We start from the raw sequence: 24,445 nt of genomic DNA, 5'->3' as shown, positions 1-24,445 counted from the left end.
ACTTTTGATACTGAAGTAGGCCTACATTTAATGTCAGATAGCCTCCTTTAAGACTTTTACTGAAGTACTAGGCTTTACGTATGCGTTACTTTCACTTTTGCCAAAGTAGTATTTTACCACGATATCTGTAGTTTTACTCAAGTATGACTTTTGGGTACTTCCTCCAACACTGCCGTGTCCTCAGCTGACACTTTTTGCACGCGGTTGAGCTGCAGTAAGAGGAAGAGGCCTCAGCTCCACGTCCTCTACACGCTCCGGTGCAGCAGGTGGCGGCATGGACCTCATTTGTTCGCGGTCCACTGGTACACACCACAGACGAAGAAGACAGTGTGTGTTTGGTAGTTGTAGTTGGCGAGTTGCTGTTCTCAGCGGTTGTGCAGCTCGATTACACTGTGGAGGGAACCACAGCATAGACGAGTACTGGGACAAAGGCGGACAGACTGTGGACACACACCGAGTGATCAGTGCTCCCTGGGAAGACATAGGGACTGTGTCCACAGGGAGGGACAGTGAGACAGCAGCCTAGAGACACAGACGGACAAGATGGGTGACTTCGCTGTGGACAGCAGCACGCTCTGTCTCTTTGATGTTGACGGCACGCTCACAGCAGCGAGACAGGTACTAAATGTCTGTGTGTCTGTGTGTGTGTGTGTGTGTGTAATCGTAACGTTACACCTGACTCCATTCATACTCACACCTGACAGCACGTCATGTCAGAGCAACATCCGGTTCCACGTTGTTATTGTTGTTCTTCCGGCTGGACGAAAAGCTTCCTAGTAACTAGATCTGACAGTTTGTTTGGTTTGGCTGTAAATATTCATGTTTACTATAAATTGTATAAACCTCTGGTGATTATAGGCGCTGGTGTTTTTCACTTTGTGCATCATAAACATACGTGTCGCGGACAATTAAATCAAACAGCTTGAAGGGGATATACATGTACACATTAAAGTGCGTCCACAGGTCCGGGCAGTACTACTGCATATGTGAAAAACTAGTATAAACTCCAGAGAAGCTGCATGTAATCTGATAAACTGCCTCAAGTGATTTCACGTAGTGGCCGAGTTGCATTGTGGGTAATGTAGGCACCATGTTTTGAACATGAAGAATAATGTGTGGAATAAAAAGGTGATATCTGTGGTTCTGCTGCATCGATTTGGATCATTTGTTTTGTAACTGTCCATAATGAGTCCAACAGTGTTATAAGAGTGTAATGATAGCCCAGTGGACTGCTTTTCTAAACGTGTTGACTATGTTACCCACAATGCAACTTAGCCAGTCAGTGACACCACTGGATGCAGTTTATCCGATTACAGCTTCCTCTGGAGCCACAAAAGGCTTCATACTACTTCATTCACATATGCGTCAGTACTCCCTATGACCTGTAAATAATGTGTAAATTGGTTACCCATTTGTCATGTTTCCCGTGGTTCCACCTACCAGTACAACCAGCTTCACAAATACTCCTTTTAAGTTTTGTCTTGCCTGATAAAGCAAAGTTAAACTGAATACATCTAAATAAATCTCAAACATTTCTGCAAGTTTGCAACAAATCAATTTAATTTCACAAAACAAAATCAAGGTTTCATCAATCTGCAAGTGAAGATTTGAGAGTGTGCAGACAGATATGTTGCAAAGATTACAGTGAAGTAATTAGTAACTTAAATTTAATCTATCAATATCAATTAGAGTTAAAAAAATAGAATAGTGTTGATGTGTTCATAATAGTATAGTAGTGAATATATATAATGTGTTATTAATTACTTACATTTTACTGGAACAAATGATCTAGTCATTGTTAGTCAGTATCTGCTTATTCATTAAGACCCAACAGACCACTGCATGTTTATCTTCCTGTGCTAATGTCTGTTTTCTGAGTTGGCGGTAGTGTGATTGTGCATTACTACCGTATGTGTTAACTGTGTGTGGAGCATTATTGTGAAAAAAGGCACAATGCATCATAAGAGGGTTTAGTAATCACAATTGTGCAACAGACAAAAAACAGGTAACCTAAATTACAATCACGGCCTCACAAAATATTATAACACCACTAGAAATATCAAATAGGTGATTGTACTATGACTAATGATAGACAGTCTCAGTCAATTGTAAAAGGCTGAAGAATAAAGTGAGCACAGGTTTTTTTTAAGTGGGAATTTGAAAGAATGAAAAGCATCCTGACTGGAAAACATCACAAACTGGTGTGTGTGTGTGTGTGTGTGTGTGTGTGTGTGTGTGTGTGTGTGTGTGTGTGTGTGTGTTTACAGCGTGTGTCTCCAGAGATGACAGAGTTCCTTCAGAAGCTGAGGACTTGTGTTCGAGTGGGAGTGGTGGGAGGGTCGGACCTCGTCAAGATCAAAGAGCAGCTGGGAGATGATGGTGAGACACACACCTATAGCCCTGCAGTAGACCAGTTATACACATCCATCCCTCAAGTTTGAATCAGTTGGACTCTTTGTTCTTCTGTATGTTCATGTGTGCAGTGATCCAGAAAGTGGACTATGTGTTTGCTGAGAATGGTCTTGAAGCCTATAGGAATGGACAGTTTCTCTCTGTCCAGGTAAGACTTACTTGATGTGTCCAAAGCACACACTTTTTTGCAAAGGCTTTAAGCTGTTACATCAAATTCTTTGTTAGACAGATTAAAGATGATTTTCTATCGTAATCTAATAAAAAACAAATACAAAGATATCCTGAATATGATGATGTTACCTCCGGTGACCGGACCCAGGAAGTTTACTGTGTCTGTTCGCTGTTGTCAGTCCATCCAGGCCCACATGGGAGAAGAGCTACTGCAAGATTTTATCAACTTCTGTCTCAACTACATGGCCAAGATCAAACTGCCCAAGAAGAGGTACAGACATGTCAGAGTCCTGATCTCAATGTCAACATTTATTTGTTGCTTGGAATTACAGTATTGTAGTCCTGATGTAATGGGCATTGAGGAGTGCTGAGGCTGTGAAAGTTGTGTAGAATAATCATGTATAGTAATGATGTGGTTTAGCCTGAATGAGACTAAACTGTCATGTGTAATGTTTTACAGGGGGACATTCATTGAATTTCGTAACGGCATGTTGAACGTCTCCCCTATTGGACGCAGCTGTACACAGGAAGAGAGGAAAGAGTTCTACGAGCTCGATCAGGTAGCACTCACACATTCACACTCCAGCCAAAATGTTGGATTTAAAGCTGCACTGTTAACATTGTGTGTGATGTGATAGTGGTCACCTTTAGTGATGAGACCGCGGAGAATTATCACCTGACTCAGCAGTTCCCCACAGCTTTCTGGACTGTCTTTCAGCGCATTGATTTGGTTTTATGACCCTCATGTTTACTGTATTGGTTCATTTTCACTGCTTTAAGCTACGAACGCTCTGATAAACCCACTGCCTGCTACCTGCTCGCTACCAAACATCAGTCAGAGGCTAGCTGGTGAACAGAGTGGAGCATTTAGCAAATAAAGTGCCAGATGTTTTTTCAGGATTTGATGGAGACCAAAACTGAGATAAAAGGAGAGGGAACATTTTAGTTACATTTGTCAGGTGGCTAGAGACCAGAAACCAAAAATTAAGTAATGCAACTCTACAGGGGCTCTGTGGAATCTGTGTGTTGTGCTCAAAGTCGGCCGTTAGGTTTACTTTGGTAAACTTTAGACTTCATTTCTATACAAGCGTTAGCTACTGTTGCCCTCTGTTGGCGTAGGGAAATTGTTTCATAGAGCCCCTTAAACCTTGCCTTGTGTTTGCAGAGACATTTACAGGAAAGAAAGATTGTGATTGAATGCACGTGTAAAATAGTACTTTCTTCTATTTAGCATTGCTTATATCATTGCCAGCTTGAGGCAACGCTAAGAATTACTGAAATCTGCGGGGCTGGAATTGTCTATTTTTTGTTTGCTTCTTACAGAAAGAGAAAATCAGAGAGAAGTTTGTGTCCATATTGAAGGAAGAGTTCAAAGGGAAAGGACTGTCTTTTTCAATCGGTGAGTAAACTGCAGTTTTGTATAAATACAGATTGTATTTACAGTGAATCTGTTTTTGAAAGCAACTTAAATCTGTTTAAACCTGCTGGGTCACGGCATCAGGAGCTGCTTCAGAGTTGTGTGCTATTACAACTCATCAGGTCACCTGTGTGTGTTTCTGTGTCAGTGTGATGTAAATCCTCCACGTCATCTCTCCCTGCCTCTGGGCCTTTGTTTCTCTGCAGGAGGTCAGATCAGCTTTGACGTGTTTCCTGACGGTTGGGATAAGAGATTCTGTCTGGGCATTGTTGAGAAGGACAAGTACTCAACCATTCACTTCTTTGGAGACAAGACCAAACCTGTGAGTATGCTAACTACTGCAGGACGGCACAATGATTCCTGAGTACATGTAGATTCTTCCAAAGACAGAATATGAATAGAGCTGCCGGAGTACTAAGCCAAAGAATGGGTGGTTTTAGACCACATGCTTCATGCACGGAAGTCTATGATATGTGCTTGGTGCTGTGGCTGACACCTACAGCCTTTAATCATTATGTTGCTCCACACCAACCCAGCTACATCTCAGCCCAGCCCTTTCTCTCAGTTGTTGCCATCTGCCTTGCTGAGCTCTAACAGGTTTATCCAGTCTGTGGAGCACTTCTGAAATGTTTGGCTTTGGTTGTGAGCCACTATGAACAAGACCAAGATGGAAAAGATGTATTGTTGTGAATTCAGCCACAGTGTAACACATGTTCTAAACACACCTGCCTCACACTGTAGCTCGGATTTTCACTTGTTTTCTTGTTGTTTCGTCTCTTGTGGATGGGGATCTTTGTGAAAACAACCTGAAAAACACATTTTCACATACACACAAACAGTATTTGTAAAGCTTAGTGTGGAGTGTGACGTGGTTATAAAGGTAATGAATTTTTTTTGTTTATCATGCACTCTCTGTGTCTTCAGTGTGGTTTAAAGAGACCCTTCTTGATTTATTGTACATGGGTGTTTCGTAAAACATAGCTTTATCTCTGCGTCTTGGCCGTTCATACAGGCGTAAATGTTTACTGTTACAAAGTGAAGATATTTCGGAAAATTTAGTGTGCTTCTGGATGGGCAGAAACAGATTTTTGAAACAATGAGGGAGACACACAAACGCTTGTGTATGTGTTGTGTATGTGTTATATTGTGCATATTTAGAAAGACACTCAGATCGTTATAGTATTTTCTGTAACCAGGCAACCCACCAGAGTATACAACCTGCCTTCTTTTGACACCGGCATACATATGTTCAGTGTATGTACACAGCCATGTAATAGGTGTTTATTTTAAGTGTGTTATGCACAGAGATGATGAAACCTTACTAAAACCCTTGTCTGGATTTGAAAATATTGTCTCCAAAAATACGTGTGGACTCTTGATGTTTTAAAACTGTTCAAAAACATTGTAGGATTTGGGAGTGTAGGTGTATCCCATTAAAATAGTCAGGGTGCAAACCATTGAAAGCTGTATGTATTTGTTAACCACCCATCAACTCATAGTTTGACTATGTTAAACTGTGAGTTAACGCCCAGGTCAATACAAGACTGTTCCAGAGTTCCAGAGTACCTGATTGTTCGCACGCTGTGCTGCTGTGAAAGTGATCACATCAGGTGGTGGGTTGTTGAGGCCTGATGAGGGATCACTCTAACTGACGACCATCCCCATTCAGAAACAGCTCCCTTTTCATCCAGTGCAGTCACAGTAGACTGCTGTGAGTACACAAAGAATATCCAAGAACAGTGGCTTCAAAATTCAGAACAGCGTCATTCTCAGTTCTCCAGTACTCCTCTCATGACTATTCACCAACGGCACAATAATGTTTTCTTTCCTTATTATGGTGGGGAGAGAAAATGACACAAAGCAAGAAGGGCATTCTTGGTACAATGGTCACAATGATACATTTTAAAAAACAAGATTGTATCTGATTGGCAGAGGCAGCACTATGAAGAAAAAATAGCTAACATACAAATTTGTGTAAATGACAAAAATATCCAGTTGTTGGAAGGATCACTGCATTGACCTACAAATGGTGCACTCACACTAGGCAATCTGTACCGTGCCAAAGCACGTTTAACCCCCACAGTCCAGTTTGTTTGACTAGTGTGAGCACTCCGTATCGTGCTCAAGCACAGTGCACTTTCTTGGCCCTGGCATTACACAGGCCCAGGGGCCCAAGGTATCAGCTGACCCACCAGGCCAGGCCTTTTGTTTGAAGGGACACTTATTACCATTATTCTTTGGAGAGAGTTTGGAGGTTTAGTCAGAAGGAGGGATAGCCTGAGGACATTTTCCCACAAATCCGCATCAGAATGTATAAATGAAAGAAGATCCAGACACACATATATCCCACAGAAGCAGGATTTGTTTGTGTGGCAGCTGGACTTAGAGTAATCTGCGATTCAACAGTTTATGTGTTGGTGTTGTTCCTTGGACATCATAATCAGTGCTGTTCAGGGGATGTCATTGCAACTGAGCAAAAAGCGACTCAGTCTGCCTTTGGAACAAGCTGTTGTGGCTTGAAAGGCACTGGGAGGACAGATTGCTGTACTTTTACACAAAGTTCACTTGTTATTTTCTGTCTCATCTCAGTTTTCTCTGTCACTGTATGGTTAGGTTAGGATGGGAAGTTTGGATTAAAATAGACTCTTTCACAATGTTCAACACTGTTAGAAAGATTAACTTCTGCCAGGTGCAAACATCAAGCAGATGCTTTCAGATAGTGCTGATTTAGATCACCCAAGTTTGGGTAAGCTAATCTGTTTGTGTGTGTGTGTGTGTGTGTGTGTGTGTGTGTGTGTGTGTGTGTGTGTGTGTGTCTGTCTGTCTGTCTGTCTGTCTGTCTGTCTGTCTGTCTGTTTTCCAGGGAGGAAACGACTATGAGATCTACTCCGACCCTCGGACCGTCGGCCATGAAGTCTCCTGTCCAGAGGACACACAACGACTTTGTGAGCAGCTTTTCTTCTCATGAGAGAGGACACAGCTCACAGCCATCACTGTTATGATCCCGTCACTTCTACAAGACAGAGAGGAAAAGACGTCTTACAGGCTTCATGTGTTCAGATCTGACCTTAAGGGTTTCATAAATTAAATAATAATGATAATTTAATGCAGAAAGAACCACTGTCACGGTGTCCTTGGTAATGTCGAGGGAAAGGTGAGATTTCTGGTTATTTTTGGTTGGGTTTTATTTTTGGTTGGGTTTTATTTTTGGTTGGGTTTTTTCCTATAATCAGCATTACCTAATGATAAACACTGAGCCAAAACCCTCATTGATGTAATCTAGTCATTTGCAGAGAGTAATGCAGCTTTTAATTTTCACCTGGAAATCACTTTGAATCTGTCATTCCATGTATTACAGGTCAGAATGCTTTTGACTAAACCACAGCAGCCATATGAGCCACTGTGCCTCTGACTGGGGACTGGTAGTTAGCATGTCATTTTGAATTGTAGAGCAGTTACTGGAACCATGTCACTAACAAACACACCTGGATGCTGCTTTTTTCCCTCAGAGCTGATCTGTCAGTCAAATGTGGCCAGTGCCATGGCTTCCATTTCTTTGGATTGATCTTTAAGTCTTTGCAGATTTCTTATCTTTGTTTGTTTACACTCATCGCTCCGAACAAACTGGAACAAGAACACACATCACTTGCTGGGTGCCATCAGATTGAGTTATGGAACAGCTTATATGAAAAAGCTTCATAAACAGTGTTGTTGCTGTCAGTGGAACACAGCAAAAAGTACAAAATGATTCTTAGTGATGTTGTGTAACTGTTCCTGCAGAGTCACAGCAGCAGACAGAAAGAGGTCATAAAGACTTTAACTCGGCCCCTATGGTTCTTTATGCTAAATGTGAGAATGTGTCTGAGAAGTAATGTGTTACACAGTCGTGTGATGTTCCCAACACATTTAGGGTTCTGCTGTGAATGATGTGAACAGTGAGCAATAAAAGCAGGGAACAGTGCTCAGTGTCATGTCTCTTTTGTATCTTATGAATTATAAATCACCACTGAAAAAGATCATATATGAAAATGAATATATGCTTTGTAGCTTGGAGTCCCACTGACACTGATATTTTTGAGGCCTATGTTGATATTTGAAAGTCTAAAAATACAATAATATTTTGCTTCCTTTCTTTTTTTTAAACTCAACTGTATAACGAAAACAATTCCTGCAAAGGATGCCTTGAACATGTTTATTTAACAATCGTAGCCAAGATACAGTATGTCCTGAGAGGACGTGTTGTAGTTGTCGGTGCTCCCTGATGGCCAGACTGAGAGTTCTCTGTGAGAAGCAGCATCAGCATGTTGTAGTCTTACATGGACGTATTCTGTGGTCAGTGGCTGAATGAGTAAGATAAATTTAAAATTCAGACATTTTTAAATTGTGAAATAATATATGTGTGTATTGAGCTATGGAACTAAGATTAATATTATATCCTGGCATATGGAACAGGATGACAACATCCAGTACAAAACGGACCAAACCATTTCACAGTGTGACTTAATAATGTCCTGAATCCAATAAAAAAAAAGGCTCAATAGGTATCAGACAGATAGAAAAGCTTGAAGTCAACACAGAACAAATATCTACTGATGAAATAAAACACTGAATGTAATACTACGACAGTGAAAAGAGTGAAAAATGATTTGTTTAAAAAATATATTAAATGATGGAGTACTGTAACATTACATCTTTAACATTCTATATGTCTGCAATGATTATTAACTTTCACATAAAAAAGTTTAAAAGGAAATGAAAATAATCATGTTAAAAAGGTGTTTGTTTTCAGCTCCAAAGCTGTATTTAATAAGATCTGTGGCACCCGGTTTTTATAAAGGACCAGATCATTTCTAGATGTGAGCGAGCTAAATTAATACTACACAGAAGCAACATTATGTGGCAACAAAGTTAACAGTAGTGTAGATATGAATTTTTGAAAATGATATATTTTTTGTTTGGGTAAAAAAATATTTGTTATTAATTTAATTACCATAAATATTCAGTGACAACTATTCAGATGAATTCATGTTGTAAATGACACTTAGGGTCTCTTGGATGTTCAGGAGACTTTCAACCCAATTCAGTGAAAAAGACATGATTGGTTAAGTTCAGAATATACATATACAACAAAGAATCACAAAAAATATTAAATTTGATGAAAAAGAAAAAATCATCATGTGAAACATATTTGGAGCACAGCTATAGAGTTTTGCATGGTCCCATGAATTTAATAGAAGTTTTCAGATTCATTTTCTAAAAGGATCCATGACATGAGCGGGAAAAGGGTCTTGACATTTTAAAGTTCTCTCACTGTCGGTCCCTTCTCATATTGCTTGCACTGATCTGAACCAATAAAGGAAGAATTCTCAATGTTACGATGTTCAAACAATTCAAACTGCCTTTCATATGTCATGTTGAAGAATACGTCAGACTCAGTATGCTGCACATCCTTCCCTTTAACAGTGCATTTATTGATACATCATTCACATCAATGGATACAGGACACGTATACACACACCACAGGCTATGGTGAAATGTACAAGTTGAGAGGGAGAGGAGAACCCGGGACTTTCAACTCCTTAGATTCAGTCAGTGTTGTGACACACAGCAAGCAGCATGGTGACATTTATAATGCTCTTCTGTTGCCTTCTTCCATCTGCCACACTGCTCGACAGCTGCAAATACGAGAACTTTTCCAAATCTACCAACATGGAAAAAGGGCAAAACCTTTTTTCTGTTTTTCTTGACTTGGTCATATTCAGTGTTTAAAAATTGGGCTACATGACAGTATGTGCTCAAATATTTGGTCACATTCTTTGTTCAGTCCCACAGGCTACTCAGCAGTGAACACACCAACGGTCGGTAGCTTTAAGATGCACGACTCAGTCAGTGTGTGTTTCTGTCCACACACATTCAAGGAGTAGAACAAGGAGCCACAGGAGGTGCTCACTGTCAGCTTTAAATACACCAACATCACAATGTACTTCCACACAGAGAGACCCCTCTGGACAGTGTAAGACCATGAAACAAACTGAGACACTTGTTCTTGCTGTTGGTAATTCATCGAAGTGGGAATGTCAAAAGTTACAGATCACCTGGAAGGACACAAGCTATAAACTCTCAAGTTCTTAAAGCGGACGTCAGTGAAACATAGTGTATATACTGATATTCAACATTAACTTCACTGGATTTCATGATAAACACTTTCTCATCTGAACAATTCAGTTGGTATTTTTACATCTGTGTGGACATCAGGTCCTTACTGAACGTTATACAGTACAGTCAAACATAACAAAAATAAATGGCTTTTAAATGATATATTGCACACAGACAAAAGAAAAATGCTGTAGTGCAGCATTTGTTGTAAACATAAATATTTTTGTTCACATTTTGATTCCTGCTCCTCATAATCTGATCTAATAACCAAATGCTTTAACTGGGTCAGCCTGACAATCTTTTCTCTTCCTCTCATACTTTTATAGCTGAGAGTGCATATTGTATTCTTTAAAAGAGCCTTTTGGAGAATCCACATTATCATTACTGAACTCTCTGGGCTCTGATCTGAACTGATATGTTACATTCAAACTGTTCAAACCTAAATACTGACCCCTAGTGGCTGATTTCTGTTTAAAGGAGTAATATGTTTTTTGAGGAGTCCAGGACAAGTTAGAAGAAATAATGATAATAATAACAATAATAATAATAATAATAATAATGGGGGTTGGGGGGGGGGTGTTCCTTAAAGTTAAGATATCTGCTGCCCGACAAAGAAGTACCTCGGACAAGATACTGTTACTTCTAGTACTATTATGCATATTAATTTACACTGAAGAAGGAAGACTGGTTGTAAATGAATGATTCAGCAAATCTTCCACCATGTAGAAAGGTATCTGACATGATAAACATGGACTGAGTGTGTTTGTTCCGTCTGAAAATCTACAAGTGTTTCATCAGATTGTTTCACTCCCCTCATCAAGCCTGTGGCACACATCACCAGGCTGGTTTCATTAACATTTGTCCATCTCACAGTAGTAACAGTGTGTACAAATGACAGTAATTGAGCCTACCTAAAAACATCCCTGTATAAAAAAGGAGCCTATCTGGCCTACTGCAACAAAATATGAAATTAAAAAACAGTCAAATGAAAACACTAAAATGGTGTCTTTCAGTGCCTTCATCTAAAAGCTGCACTGTTAACCAGCCATTGAGGTATCTCCCTTTAGACCACTAGAAAACAAAACATAAAATCCCTCTACCTCTCAGTCAGTCAGCAGCCATCACAGTCGTTCTCTGCTCCTCTGCAGCTGTTTCAATAAATATTTTGGGGATCTACTTTAAGACGATGTGATTTCCTCTCTCATCTTCCAGCTAAAGGGCAGCTTTCCCTTTTTTCAGTCAGGCGGTAGTAAAGACAGTCTCATCTGAGTCCGGGTCCTTTCTGTCGTCCCCGCCGCTGGATGAGCGGCTGCTGAGGTCGGCCACGCCTGACTCCAGGTCGCTGCAGGTGGAGAGGTCATCAGGGTCGTGACTCTTCAGATGGCTGTGCGGCCCTAGAGGCAGGGTAAGGGCGGGGTCCTTGGTCTGAGCCTTGTGATTGGCTGCTACAGAGGAGAGTGCGTGACTGTTGTCCTGTGCAGGGCTGGTGATTGGGTCTGTGTAAGTGGTGGGCGGGTCCGGCCCGCAGTGTCTCTGCCGCAGGTGACTAGTCCTCCTCCTCGGAACCGTGATCTTCTCCCACGTGATTGGCTGTCCTGTCAGGGCTGCTATCCTCTGTGGACAGACAGAACAAACACATACACTTTCTTTAACTAGCTGAGATGTCGTCCAGTCATTTATCAGCAGCGTTAATAAACTCTTTTCTCACTGTGTATGCTGAGCAGGCTACAAGGGGAATGTGGATGGCTGGACTTCAGTTGGACACACTGTACACACACACCAGTATCTGACACTTAGCTGTTCTAACCTGACTGAGGATGTCAGGCTTTGGTTTATTATTCTCCAATGAGGAGCCACAAATATTAAAGGGGCATTATGTAAGAATTTAGTTGAAGCATTCAAAAACATGCCAAAACATACGAGTATCAACTGAATGTGAAGAAACAACAGTTTTTTGATCTCCTAGATTTGTATTGCAGAGATATTGACTGAAGTTAGCCTGCTAACCAGTTAGCCTTGGCCTCTACTGGTCCAAAGCTCCTGTGCTTGCAATGTGAACACCAACACTCCCCTGGTCCGGACTAGCTGCACAGCTACCTGAGCTAACTTGCTAATAGCAGCTACAGTTAGCAGCAGTAAGTGGTTTCTATGAGGATATGCTGCCCTCTTTGTTTTGAGTAGGAATTTGACAGGTAGCCAGTTCCTACATATTGCACCTTCACATACATTTGATTAGTCATCTATTCTAGAAAATCCTGCATGATTGCAGCGTTCGAGTGCCTATCTTTGGGAATACAATGAGATAAAATAATAATTTGTTTCTGATTTGTTTTTTCCAGTAAAATGTGAAACTTATGAGTTGAATATTCTTAAAATGACATCCGCCTTCTCCCTAATCAATACATTAAGAATCTATGAATATGCAAGTATTTCAGAGGTTAAACTGCAGGATTGAAGATGTCTCCTACTCCTCCATTCTCAGTCGATGTGCACTTCAGGCTGCAAAGTTGCAAAGTAGTTGTGAGGTCACAAATCTGGCTCATACATACATTTGTTAAACTTGTGTTACACACAAAGAAAGAGGAATGTGAAAACAGCCTTCTGCTGCACTCTGAACCTTAAACACACAAGTGAATTAACAGTAAGCAAGAGTGTGTTCCCTGAACAAGAAGCCAGAGATGTCATCCGAATAATCTTACAAACCCACAGTTATACTGTAAACAGTCGTTTTCATTTGACATTAGTTGCATAAAGCAGATTTATTGTCCTCAGATTTGTGAAATACTGTCACACCTCAGGCTCAGTGTTGTACTGTGTGTATATTAGATGTATGTTATGTACGTTTTCCTTCTGTTCTGATTGTGCTCTACGCACATTTTGACAGGTTTTGTTTTGTTTTTACAAAAGTTAAACTACATTTTGAGAATTCCAGTTGGAAACTGGGAAATTTTAACTTCAACACCTCCAAATCCTGCAGGATGAGGAAAACATAGTGCTGCCTGATTTTCTGTTTACAGTCCTAATTCACTGCTAGTCTTCATGTACTGTGTGTTGTTTACAGTTGTATTTTTTTGTTTGGATGAGGGCACAAATGGGACCAGAGACATTAGATTTATAAAACTCTGAGAGATTGGCGGATTGTTTGGAGAGATGGATGTTGAATTGGGGTGACGGTGGTGTCGGAGCAGGAGGTGTCTTTGTGTATTGTATGCCTTGTCTGGAGCCCGGGTGGTGGTGGGCGGTTCCTCCTGGTGGTACCTCCTGGTGATTGGTCAGCTCCTCCTCCAACTGCTGGGATTCCTCCCTCACGGCAGACAGGAAGTCGGCAGGTGACTGGCGAGGAGGCGATGATTTCTCCACGTGGTTGTAGAGACCCTTCCACATTCTGAAGACGAGGAGAGAGGGAATTAATTATACTTATACTTTTATTTTTATTTCTTGTAGATTAAGTCTGAGGGACAAAGAGCAGGAACACATCCTGTTTTGATATGGAGGAAAGGAAAGAACAAGGATTTCTGCTGTATGAATCCATACAATGCTGTCGGGAGTAATGTAATATAATATAATATAAAGTAATAATATAATATATTAATAGTTGTAATATAATATAATCCAGACATATGTTACATTAATATATTAGTCACATATTCTTACTGTATTTTAGAAAGGCATTGTTTATTTTGTCCTTTCAACGATCAAACGACATGACTCAACACAAATGTTATGATTTTACATATGAACCACTACATATTTATCATACATAGCTTGAGCAGTCCGTGGCAGAGCACAGTAATGTGGTTTCAGTAGGTGTGTATGCTGCAGTAACTCACTTGAAGCAGTAGGGGGTGGTGTTGGGTCTCAGGACCCCCTGAGTCTGGCTCATCTCGGCCTTGTACAGAGGGTTGCTGTACTCAGCTCTGTCTTTCCACAGCTGAGGCCACACAGAATGACTCCGTTCACGAAGCCTGTAGTCAGACAACACACACACCAACCCACGCATAGTCAACATCTGTATGAAGCTGCACTGGGATTACAAAAGAGTTTGGAGAGACTCATGCTGCTTTTCCACATATGTATTCTTTAAACACATTCTCGTCTGCCAAACTGAAATCATCCACATGTTAACATGACAGATAGCTCCACGATACTAAAGCCCACAGCTAAAACTTAAATGGAAATCTGTATCAGAGTCTGGGAATATTTTTATGTGAATACATATTCAATATTTAACACGGTACAGTTCAGCACCCTATCATCTTCTCTTTAGCTGCAGAAGTTAACTCAGGACAGGACAACTGTGAAGCCTAAATGAATTGATTATATGATTGTTACTGTCCTGCGTCATTAAGAAAGTCACACGCTGCTATTTTCTGTACCTTCCTAATTGAACTTCAGTGGGACTGGAAAGTTACACATTTTGACCTTTTATGGTTATAAACTGTGACAATTTTTACAAACCACAAAAGAGCTGAGCTAAACAAAACCAGACCACTGAAGTTTAACAGTGTCGGAGTGGAAATAAAACCAGCAGTTCTGTAAATATCTGACTATTTAGACACATTATCAGTGGCAGTAAGGTGCATATGTCGGCTTGAGTGTATGTCTGTGTACATCAAGTATGTGTGTATATGTATGACACACAATATTTCAATAATAGTTATAATAAACACACTCATGAATCTATACCTACTGTACTTATTTCTGATTACACAGATTTAACAAGTCTCTTCAGACCATCCAGTGTGTCTACTGTATGTGTGAGTCCCACCTCATATCCCTGCGCTCCTTCTGGCAGTTGCCCAGGAAGTTCCCAAAATGGCAGGAGTAGACGTGTGTGTGTATGGCGATGAGGAAGCGCTCGTTGAACTCAAAGGCACAGGGGAACTGCTCAGACAGCTGCCACACACACTCCAGGAACTGATCAATGACGGGAGACACCTCTTTAGGATCTCCGTCCAGGTGAGCGTATCTGCAGGGACACAGCTCTGTCTTAACTGTCCATCACACCACACGCTCTTTAGAAAACCAATTACGCAATTATTTATTCAATTTTGAAAGGACAGAGATGCAACATGTATGCCAGAAATCAGCACTCTCAGTTCTAAAGATGTGACTAAGACAGCATCAGTGCAAAAAAGCAACTAAAGAGCAGCAGAGATTGTACAAATTCATAGATAGATTTGTTTAAAAAACACATTTTATACCTTTATAACTTTTCTCCACGTTAAGTTGTGGAGAAAGGGAACTCAGTCAGTTAGGAAAAACATAGGAATTGGTTTTTCATACTGAACCAAATTTGTTGACCTGAAACCTATTTTTCTGTCTTCTATTCTCTCTGCCTTCTATTTTCTCTGCCTCTCTGCCTGTCACACACACTTCATCTACAGAGACCAAATTAACCAAAAGGGAAATCCAACTTCTATTAATCTGCTGCCTGGAACTTTTTGATTGTAGTTTGTAAAATATGATTTTAAATGGCTAACTCTTGTTTTATTTCAATATTTCCTTTCAAATTTCATCATAAAATGCAAAAATGCATGCAAAATAAGGAACCACTGGGTTCAGCTATTGGAGGATAATGGTTGGCCTATCTTACAAAACACTCAGAATGATTGTAACGATGTTGCTCTGCAGACACTGTTGAAGTCAGACCAAGCTACTGACCTGTGGGAGAACTTGTGTCCAAAGGAAACCCAGTCTCTCTCTATAAGCACCTAGGAGAGAGGAGAGGAAGAGGAAATAGGAAGTAGGGCAATACAACAAGCAGGGAGAGGAAGGGAGGAGAAAGAGTAGAGAGGAAGAAGAGGATTAGATAAGAAGCGAGAAAGCCTCAGAATAAGAACGAGGGATCATCAGTGCTGTGTGTTACCATGAGTCCTTTGATGGTTCTGTAGAATGGGTCTAACAGTATACTGGCGACAGAGCAGGCCTGGGCCGTCCTGTCCCAGCCGTCTGAACAGTGAACCAACACACTGATGCCTTCATCAGCAACTGCCTGGAAAGAGAGACACAGAGGGAGTTACTGTCAGCCCTGGGCCCTGTCAATAAACATAACAATGAAATGTCATATTACAATTGGAACACAAACGATAGAAAAGTGTTTGGAATAAAAGTATCAATGCCTGAAAATAAGTTCCACTGGAAGGTTCGATCCTGCAGTTGATGAACTGAGTGAGACAGCACGCAGGGTGTTTTATACAAACACATGACAAATTCACATTCAGGCTCCTTTTTTAATTTGGCTCAGATTACTTCTTTCAGTTACAGAACCCATTCCGCTATAATGAGGTCAAGCATGGAGCCCACTAATGAACCTCAACTTCCCCGATGGGAAAGCATCCAGTGCTGTACACACAGAATTTTGTAAACTTTGAACTAACTGAAGAGCTGAGTTAGGCCAAAATGCTGTATCAAAATGCTGCATGTGTCATTTTTATTGGCTTTTCATCTGTCATTTAATAGTCTTTTTCTCATGCATCTTTATTATGTATCTGTCTTCCATTGAGAAAAGCATCTCTGACGTACACAATATGGAAAGTATTGTTTTGTGTTGTGAATACTTCCATAACACGACTGACATGAGGCATACAGTTGATTTTGTGTACCTCCAAAAGTGATTAGGCTGAAAACATCTCAGCTTCTTTGCTGTATTTACTCATGGGTTTTATTCTTAACCCATCAAGAGTGTGTCCATCTTAGGGAAGCAGCAATTTGAACACAGTGTCACTCATACATAGGCTCTAGTTGGGCAGCCCGCCCAGGTTGATAAAATCCGAATTCCACTTGAATGGCCGTGAAGCCACTTTTGATAGTGGCCAAACCATGTAATTATTACATCGTCACGTGATGCACTGCGCCCAAAAATACTTTTTGCCATAAGCTAACATTGTGAAAGACACGTCTAAAAAGGTGGATAATTATTTTTGAGCCTCACAACCCCCTCGCAAAATTATTCGTTTTACTGTCAGATTTGATCCGTTAGGTCCAAAAAAATTTAGAAAGTCTAGAAGAGCAGCCCGATTAAATTATTTTATCCCCATTCAAGTTAGCCGGGTGTTAAACCGGAAGCTAGTCGGCTCGAGTTGGCAGAAGTCTTGAGTGCGCACACTCTATGCACCCCAACCGGCAGCAAAGCAAGTATAAGAGATGTTTTTAATTGATTTCTTTCATTTTTACTAAAACTTTTGTTCTGTATTATTTAGTTACTATATTAGACCTACTTATGTTTGAAAAGGCAGCAACTGTTAAATACTAAAGCCAACAAAGAAATGTTGTGGGGACAGCATCAAATACAAGCTCTAAAAACAGTCCATGTGATTTACTTATCCTCAGAGAGAATATAGTGAAATCATTTAATGCATTGTAATCTAGAAACTTTGAAAATCATTACATCCCTAGTGCCTGCCTGTGTGTGTGTGTGTGTGTGTGTGTGTGTGTGTGTGTGTGTGTGTGTGTGTGTGTGTGTGTGCGTGTGCGTGTGTGCGCGTGTGTGTGTGTGTGTGTGTGTGTGTGTACACACCCTGGATATGAAGACCCCGGCATCTAGTATGGCTTTAATGTGTTTGAGCCACCCAGAGTTCTCCAGACCCCACAGGAAGTCAGTCATGGATGGAGATCTCATCTCGCCCACTGCATGAAAGAGAGAAAGGGACACTCAAGGTTTACAAACAAATACACACACACACACACACACGCACACACACACACACACACACACACACACACTCTTCTTCTTACCGTCAATGATTTTCTGCTGACTGCTCCTCATTACATGAATGTTTTCAATGCCAATGAACTGCAGCTTGATGTTGGTGTAGTGGTCCTCGTTCTCGTAGCCTTTACCTGCCGCCCGATTCGCCATGGCATTCAGCTGGAGACACACACACACATACACACACACAGAACTGTGTATGAGAATAGTATAGCTCATTGCATATTGGTATTTTTCACTGTGCCAGAGGAAGTGTGTGAGTAAATTGTAAATGGACTTCATTTATATAGTAATGCTGAAGCAGTTTACAACACAAGTCAGCATTCAGCCATTCACACACACATTCATACACTGGTTGGTGGCAGAGGCTACCTGCTCATCAGGAGCAATAACCATTCATACACACAAGCAAGTTGAGGTTTAGTATCTTGCCTAAGGACACAGGCAGACTACAGAGGTCAGGATTGAACCACCGAGCCATGGTCACCAAGGTGTGTGTGTGTGTGTGTGTGTGTGAACATGTGTGGGTTACCTTTGGCCGGGTGTCCACCACATAGATGTAGTCACTGCCAGGGTTGGACTTCATCACAGACTGCAGCATCATCTCGTCCTCCTGACAGCGTCCACTGAAGCCTGACAGTGGCTGACTACACCGGCACACTGCTGCCTGTATCAATCAATCATCATCATCATCACCATCATCACCATCATCAACATTATCATCATCATCACCATCATCACCACCATCATCACCACCATCATCATCATATCTTGCTAAGATCCTCTCTCTTTGCATTCATTTATTTCCACCATATGATTTAGATTATGTGGATAATGTTGTCTCTTCAACTCTTATTTAAAGGGAAAGTTCACAGTCCGATCTTCTGAGAAACATTTATTCATGTAATAGTTCCTCTATGTGTGTGCATGTGTGTCACACTGACCAGTGTGTCCTGGTGGAAGTAGGACAGAGCAGGAAATCGTCCTCGACTCCTGAACCTCGAGCTGCCCACAATGATGGGAGGCGTGGCCGACTTTGGAACGAACACTTCTGAGGGGTACGTTTCACACACCTGGAGAGGGCGCACACATGTTAACATACACATGAGTTCACAGTTAACAAAAGTGTTCTTTTGAGTTCCTGGTTTGGCTATACTGTCAATAAATCCTATGAAAAGACTCAACACAAGCATCCTACCAACAGTTTACTTTTTTTTTGCCTTCTTGTTTTAAAATAATCTCGGCTTCCTCGTGTTTGGCTTGACTGTTTATCCTGAATGTCCTGCTGTTTGCTTTATCTGTCAAAGCACTTTTTTAACTCTGTTTTTAAAGGTGCTCTTTAAATAAAGTTATTATTATTATCAATATTATTAATATAATTATTATTATTATAACATATACTGTACGTACATACGATCAATCTGTGATAGGCCAATGTTGACTGATAATATCGCCAGACCAAGACCAAAATACAGAACACTGACAAAAGTATTCATTAATAAAGATTACTAGACATTCTTACAATGGTCAGTCTGCTGCTTAATTTTTTTGTTCCTGATATACTTACTACAATCACCAGCACCAAGTGACAGGCCTCTGAGTAAGGTAATGCATCAGTTCTGTGGTGTCCTGTACATACATTTCTTGAAGCTTTGACTATTGAAGATATTTCTGACTAGGTTCAAAGTCTTCTATGTTATTTGAACCCTCACAGACCTAATATTGATATTTAACAACGGAAGTTACCGTCAGATGTTTAACAGTCCATGAACTGACCATGCACTGCAAACACTTCTGTCAGGAAAAGTAACCAAATCTTAAATTAAAACAGTGTTACTTCATCAAAAATTAATTCATTCTACAAATCTCATTTGAGTCTGTAAAAAACATTAAATTCTATAACTCTGCCTGCTTATGGAACATGGATTGATAACCATGTGCATTATTATGTTAGGAGTCTATAAGCTATCATTCCAAACACACATCAACAGCATCACTTTCTCCTCTCTGTTTAAATGTTTTATGTGTTAGTGAAGGAGAGAGAAGTAAATGATGGTGCAATCACCTGTTGTATGTGTCACTGCAATGAAAACACTTTAACTGAAAAAATAAGAAGTTCAACATAAACCAGGGAAACATGCGGATGGCTTTCTGTCTTTCAGAGGGTTAGATGAGGAGATTGAGATGCTCTCATGCCTGTACGCTAAATATAAAGCTACCGCCAGCAGCCGGTTAGCTTGGGTTAGCACAACAAAAAACAAACAGCCTAGTTCTGCTTACAACACCTGTGAAGTTCACTACTGAAAACAATGTATTTCTCTGTGTAAAAACTGGTGTTTTACAGGGGGTTATATGATGGAATATTTCTTTGCCGGGACTAGTAGATCTAGCTTTTGTGCTAAACTAAGCTAGCCACCTGCTGGGGGTAGCCTCATACTTGGTGGCACTGATCTTCTCATCTAACTCTCAGCAACAAAGGTGATTTTACAAAATGTTTAACTATTCCTGTATGGAAGTGGTTCTCAAAGTGGGGTCCAGGAACCCCAAGGGGTCCTGGAGGAGGTTCCAGGGGGTCCCCAGCAAAAAGGCTGAAAGTTTTATTTCCACTATAATTCCATCCATTAGTCAAACAGTGACAGTGTATGATTATACTGACCGTGGGTTTCATGAACTTTCTGTAATAAACCATCTAAAAGCAAAAGTCTTATGAAATGTGAGTTAATGTGAGTTAAAAGTTGACTGTATGGTCTCCACATGTTAGAGGAGGTAGCTGCTGATGAAAGTCAGTGAGGCTGACAGGAGGCTTGTGCTATCTTATCTATGACCTTGTAAATGTCCTCAGTACAGGGCATACTCACTGCACCTAACAAGAGAAACACGTTAGCTACAGACCATAGAGTATATTACAGAAATGTAATGTAGGAAGTAGCTTTATTCTCTAACACTTTCATCAAGCATACTGAGACCCCCCAACTCTATAAAAATAATTTAAGAGATAACAACTGAGCAGTTTTCCAATTCCTCTTAAAAACACTTTTATACCTGACTCTTATTTTTACACATGCACAAGTCACCATGAGACTGACCCTGTATTCACTGTTGGCTGCTGTGGCGACCCACAGGTTATTAGGAACTCCCATCCTCTTGTAGTCCGCCATGAGGTCTACGCAGTTCCATGACTCTTCTCTCTCCTCTTTGTTCACACTGGGATTAAAGGACAGGCAGTACAGCTCACTGTATTTCTCTGAAAGAGGAGAGGAGAGGAGAGGAGAGGAGAGTCACTTTAAATCTGTATTTTAAATGAGCTTAACATACTGCAAAAGCTACGTGACATGACACCAACACACACTTAACCACACATACACACACCTGGTCGGGACAACCTGACCAATGAGGTGTGGACGTCCATACAGTCTCTCTCCTGTGGAATGAGGATCTGGAAGACCCGGAAGTCCTTACAGCGCAGGACCAGCTGACTTCCTGCAGGAATGGTGGGTGGCCTTTCCACACTGCTCACCATACTGTGCAGCACCTGAGACACACACACACACACACACACACACACACACACACACACACACACACACGTCTCATTATCCTCTGTGGACATTCTTTATCCATGCATATACATGCTCTACTTTGTCTCTCAGTTCCTTTTGTGAATGGCTTAATAACTAACTGAATTAGGTTTTTATCTGTAAGTGCTCAAGTCAGCACAATAAAAACCAAAAGCAGCATCAACACGCGTCACAATATTGTGTAATCTGTCTCGTGATCTAAAATATTTAGGAAGGAATGTCAACATCAGTTAATGAGGAAGCTCCTCGTCTTCTCTTAGCACATGCAGTGAAGAAGAAGAAGTAGACGGTTGCTTTATTAGCTGCTTTGTTTTGACACAAGTTAACTGAAATATGTCTTCTTTGTTCCTGCAAATGCAGTCAGCGGCTGTTGGGTGAAATCTGACACCCCTGGATGCCTGTTTTATCTAGTCAGGTCCAGATGGATGGGGCAGTGTCCTCCACCACCTCCTGCATGAGGAGAGGGGGCATCTTTTCTTCCTGTATCTGAAACTCAGCCCTCACACACTCCGTGATGAAATAATTGCAACTCTTTGGGAGATTTATATTAAAAGATATGAAGATGGAGATTTCACTCTGCTTGATTCAAACTTACCTTAATCTAAAAAATAACCACCTTCCCAGAACCCTGTCACCATCCTCCTCCAAATGTAATAACACAAACGAGGAGGAGCTGCACAATGTCATATTGAAGCTGTAAGGCCAAAGGCTACCACTGAGGCCGGTGTGTGCCACTGTAATCGGTTTATGTCTTCAACTGCTTTCACTTTCATGCGCTTCTCCTTTTGTTCCATGTTTACTGAATATAACGCTATATTATGTAACATTTCTGTATTAAAAAGTCTAAAAATGACTCAACGATGATGCTTTTTATACAGTGATAATCTCTCATTTTCTATCTGAGTAATAAACAAATGCATTTCCTGAATTTGACTCAGAACATTTTTGGCAGTAACATCACTCTGAGCGTGGCCTGTTGTCGCCTGCAGCTATACTACATTCTTTATTCAGCCTTCCTTCAATAGTCAAAGGATGAAAAGATTAAATGATCTTGTCTCATCTCACACAACTCAAACTACCATGTTTGACATCTTGCTCGGAGAAACTATTTGGATGTTTCAGTAACATATCCAGCAGGTTTACCTGTCAAACGAATGCTTCTTCAGGTTATATTTTTGTAACAACATGTCTTCATATTCCCATTTACTTGCAGTTATGAATCTGTCTGCATGTCTGTAGGATGTTGTGTAAAGAACTGTCAACACGTGTCTAAATCAGATTGCCCATTCACTACAGATGGAGCAGCAGTATTGGTCGACAGCCTCGGCTCTAGGAACAGCCAATCAAGAGCAAGACTGAGGTGTGAGTCAGCAAATTTAAGAAGAAAGTCAGGATTTACTTTGGAGGAAGCTATTTGAGATGTGATCAGTGATATGATGATGGATGAGGAGAAATACTATAAAATGGATGATAATAATATTACTAATATAATAAATTGATTGATCCACATAGACTGTGACATGTATGAAGTGTTATAGGAAGTGCTCATGGCCCTACTTCCAGCTTACCCATGTCTCCTTGCGTGTCTCCGGGTTGTTCTCTACAAAGATGGTGTGTGTGGCAGACAGATACAGAGTCCCAACGCTGGCCTTTCTCTGGCCCGATGACCGGTCCAGGAGACGCACATTTTCCACCTGCCAGAATCACACAAGCGGAAATCCGAGATGAAAAAACATGCAGATCAAACACGACGAACAGTTAAGATATGGCATTTCTCTTCACTCACCAACACATGCACATAAACACAGGCTATTTAACTGTAAAACAGCCTGTCATATCCTCTGGCATGACTCAACAGATGACAGTGTTTACTGAGCTCAAATCAAAGTGTGTCTGAAAATCAAGGTCATTCAATAACTCATGGTGTTGGTATAGCCTCATCTGTCAAGTGTGGGAACCTATGAGGATCTCTGTTATGCATGTATCATTACAGATCCTGCATTCTCTGCCTGCCCTGTTAACCCATGCATGTCCTTTATAAACAGTCAGACCATTATGATGTAGTGAATAAGTTGGATGGGGTCCATATGAGGCCTGTGTGCCTGTGCCAGGATGGCAGGCAGGAGGAAATGGTGGCATTTCCTCCAATGCTACGTCATGGTTGGGCAGGTGTGCGAGGGCAAAATATCTCGTCTGTATGATGAATATTAATATTCCTTAAGTAATAAAATAATTGCACGCCTGTGGAGGCAGGAGGGAGAAGCACGTGAGCATCATAACAGCCACATGCGCAGGTGTGTTTATAAATAGTCAAGCTCGGTGGCTGGGTCCATTATCGGACACAAGGTGTTAGCTTCATACAGATTGTTCCCTGTGGGGCAGTCCTACAGCCTGAACACACGCAAGGGTTTAAAGTCCACGGCGACACAACACGCAGCGTTACTGCTAGCATGAAGTCATCCAGGGACGTGTTTGTGCAGGCTAGCCCGTGATAACAGTGAGACGACAGTTCTGGGGTGTCTTACATATATTGGTGAACACTGTTCCGTGAGGCGGAGGCAGGGAGATGGGATGGAGAGATGGATGGAGGTAGAGCTGGTAGAAGGACGGAGCGTGTCACCAAATAAAGATAAACGAATAGACACAGCGAGAGCGACGAGACAAAGACGAAGCCAAGAATGAGCTGGGGTTTAAACAGAGTGTTGTTACCTTGGGCGTCCGGATGTGCTCCATCACTGACAACCAAAATGGTGGAGATGGAGAAAGAGCAGCCCGACGTGTTTTGTGGTTTTGCCGTCAGCGGTTATACTCCCTGTTTCACTCCAGTAAATGAGGTGTAATCTCCCTGACTGCTGTTCCACATTTGCCCTGGATTATTTCCCATGATTTCCGCCCCTCTGTATCCCGGGTTTGTTCGGTTAATCTGGAGGGAAAGGACTACCACTGGCCGCGATAACGGTACCCGAGTTCCCTCTGTCTCGGTCCCTAATAACAGCTGCG

At 41.2% G+C, this 24,445-nt stretch overlaps 2 protein-coding genes across 3 annotated transcripts; one reads left to right on the top strand and one right to left on the bottom strand.

Moving 5' to 3' along the window:
- Nucleotides 1-296: 296 nt before the first annotated feature.
- On the top strand, nucleotides 297-7,961 carry pmm2 (phosphomannomutase 2). Its single transcript, XM_084345430.1, has 8 exons — nucleotides 297-618; nucleotides 2,268-2,379; nucleotides 2,484-2,560; nucleotides 2,763-2,854; nucleotides 3,044-3,143; nucleotides 3,907-3,982; nucleotides 4,207-4,322; nucleotides 6,864-7,961. The coding sequence occupies exons 1-8, from the start codon at nucleotides 544-546 to the stop codon at nucleotides 6,966-6,968; spliced, it is 753 nt and encodes a 250-aa protein (XP_084201556.1). The 5' UTR covers nucleotides 297-543; the 3' UTR covers nucleotides 6,969-7,961.
- Nucleotides 7,962-9,450: 1,489 nt separating this feature from the next.
- mtmr7b (myotubularin related protein 7b) lies at nucleotides 9,451-24,445 on the bottom strand. 2 transcript variants are annotated; one of them, XM_084345411.1, is made up of 14 exons: nucleotides 24,155-24,445; nucleotides 23,014-23,139; nucleotides 21,237-21,399; nucleotides 20,954-21,111; nucleotides 18,812-18,940; nucleotides 18,400-18,534; nucleotides 17,894-18,026; nucleotides 17,676-17,785; nucleotides 16,026-16,151; nucleotides 15,821-15,870; nucleotides 14,925-15,125; nucleotides 13,987-14,121; nucleotides 13,415-13,541; nucleotides 9,451-11,770 (listed from the first exon to the last, which is right to left on the bottom strand). In XM_084345411.1, exons 1-14 carry the CDS (start codon nucleotides 24,176-24,178, stop codon nucleotides 11,396-11,398), a joined length of 1,992 nt encoding a protein of 663 aa, XP_084201537.1. In that variant the 5' UTR covers nucleotides 24,179-24,445; the 3' UTR covers nucleotides 9,451-11,395. The 2 variants fall into 2 exon arrangements, with proteins under 2 accessions (XP_084201537.1, XP_084201538.1); XM_084345412.1 differs by having other exon boundaries at nucleotides 11,618-11,770; nucleotides 13,369-13,541.

Source organism: Pagrus pagrus (genome assembly GCF_965226575.1).
Source record: "Pagrus pagrus genome assembly, chromosome: 2".
Taxonomy (NCBI): domain Eukaryota; kingdom Metazoa; phylum Chordata; class Actinopteri; order Spariformes; family Sparidae; genus Pagrus; species Pagrus pagrus.
The sequence above is the reverse complement of the archived record's forward strand: the minus strand, read 5'-3'. Positions and strand labels throughout refer to the sequence as shown.

Excerpts from the sequence above, each read along its gene's own strand:
- pmm2 (XM_084345430.1), top strand. The coding sequence starts at position 544 with ATGGGTGACTTCGCTGTGGACAGCAGCACGCTCTGTCTCTTTGATGTT. Across the intron at positions 2,561-2,762 it reads GACAGTTTCTCTCTGTCCAG|TCCATCCAGGCCCACATGGG; the intron begins GTAAGACTTACT and ends CGCTGTTGTCAG. Across the intron at positions 3,983-4,206 it reads AGGACTGTCTTTTTCAATCG|GAGGTCAGATCAGCTTTGAC; the intron begins GTGAGTAAACTG and ends GTTTCTCTGCAG.
- mtmr7b (XM_084345411.1), bottom strand. The coding sequence starts at position 24,178 with ATGGAGCACATCCGGACGCCCAAG. Across the intron at positions 18,941-20,953 it reads CAGCCAACAGTGAATACAGG|GTGTGTGAAACGTACCCCTC; the intron begins GTCAGTCTCATG and ends CGCCCTCTCCAG. Across the intron at positions 17,786-17,893 it reads TCAGCAGAAAATCATTGACG|TGGGCGAGATGAGATCTCCA; the intron begins GTAAGAAGAAGA and ends TCTTTCATGCAG.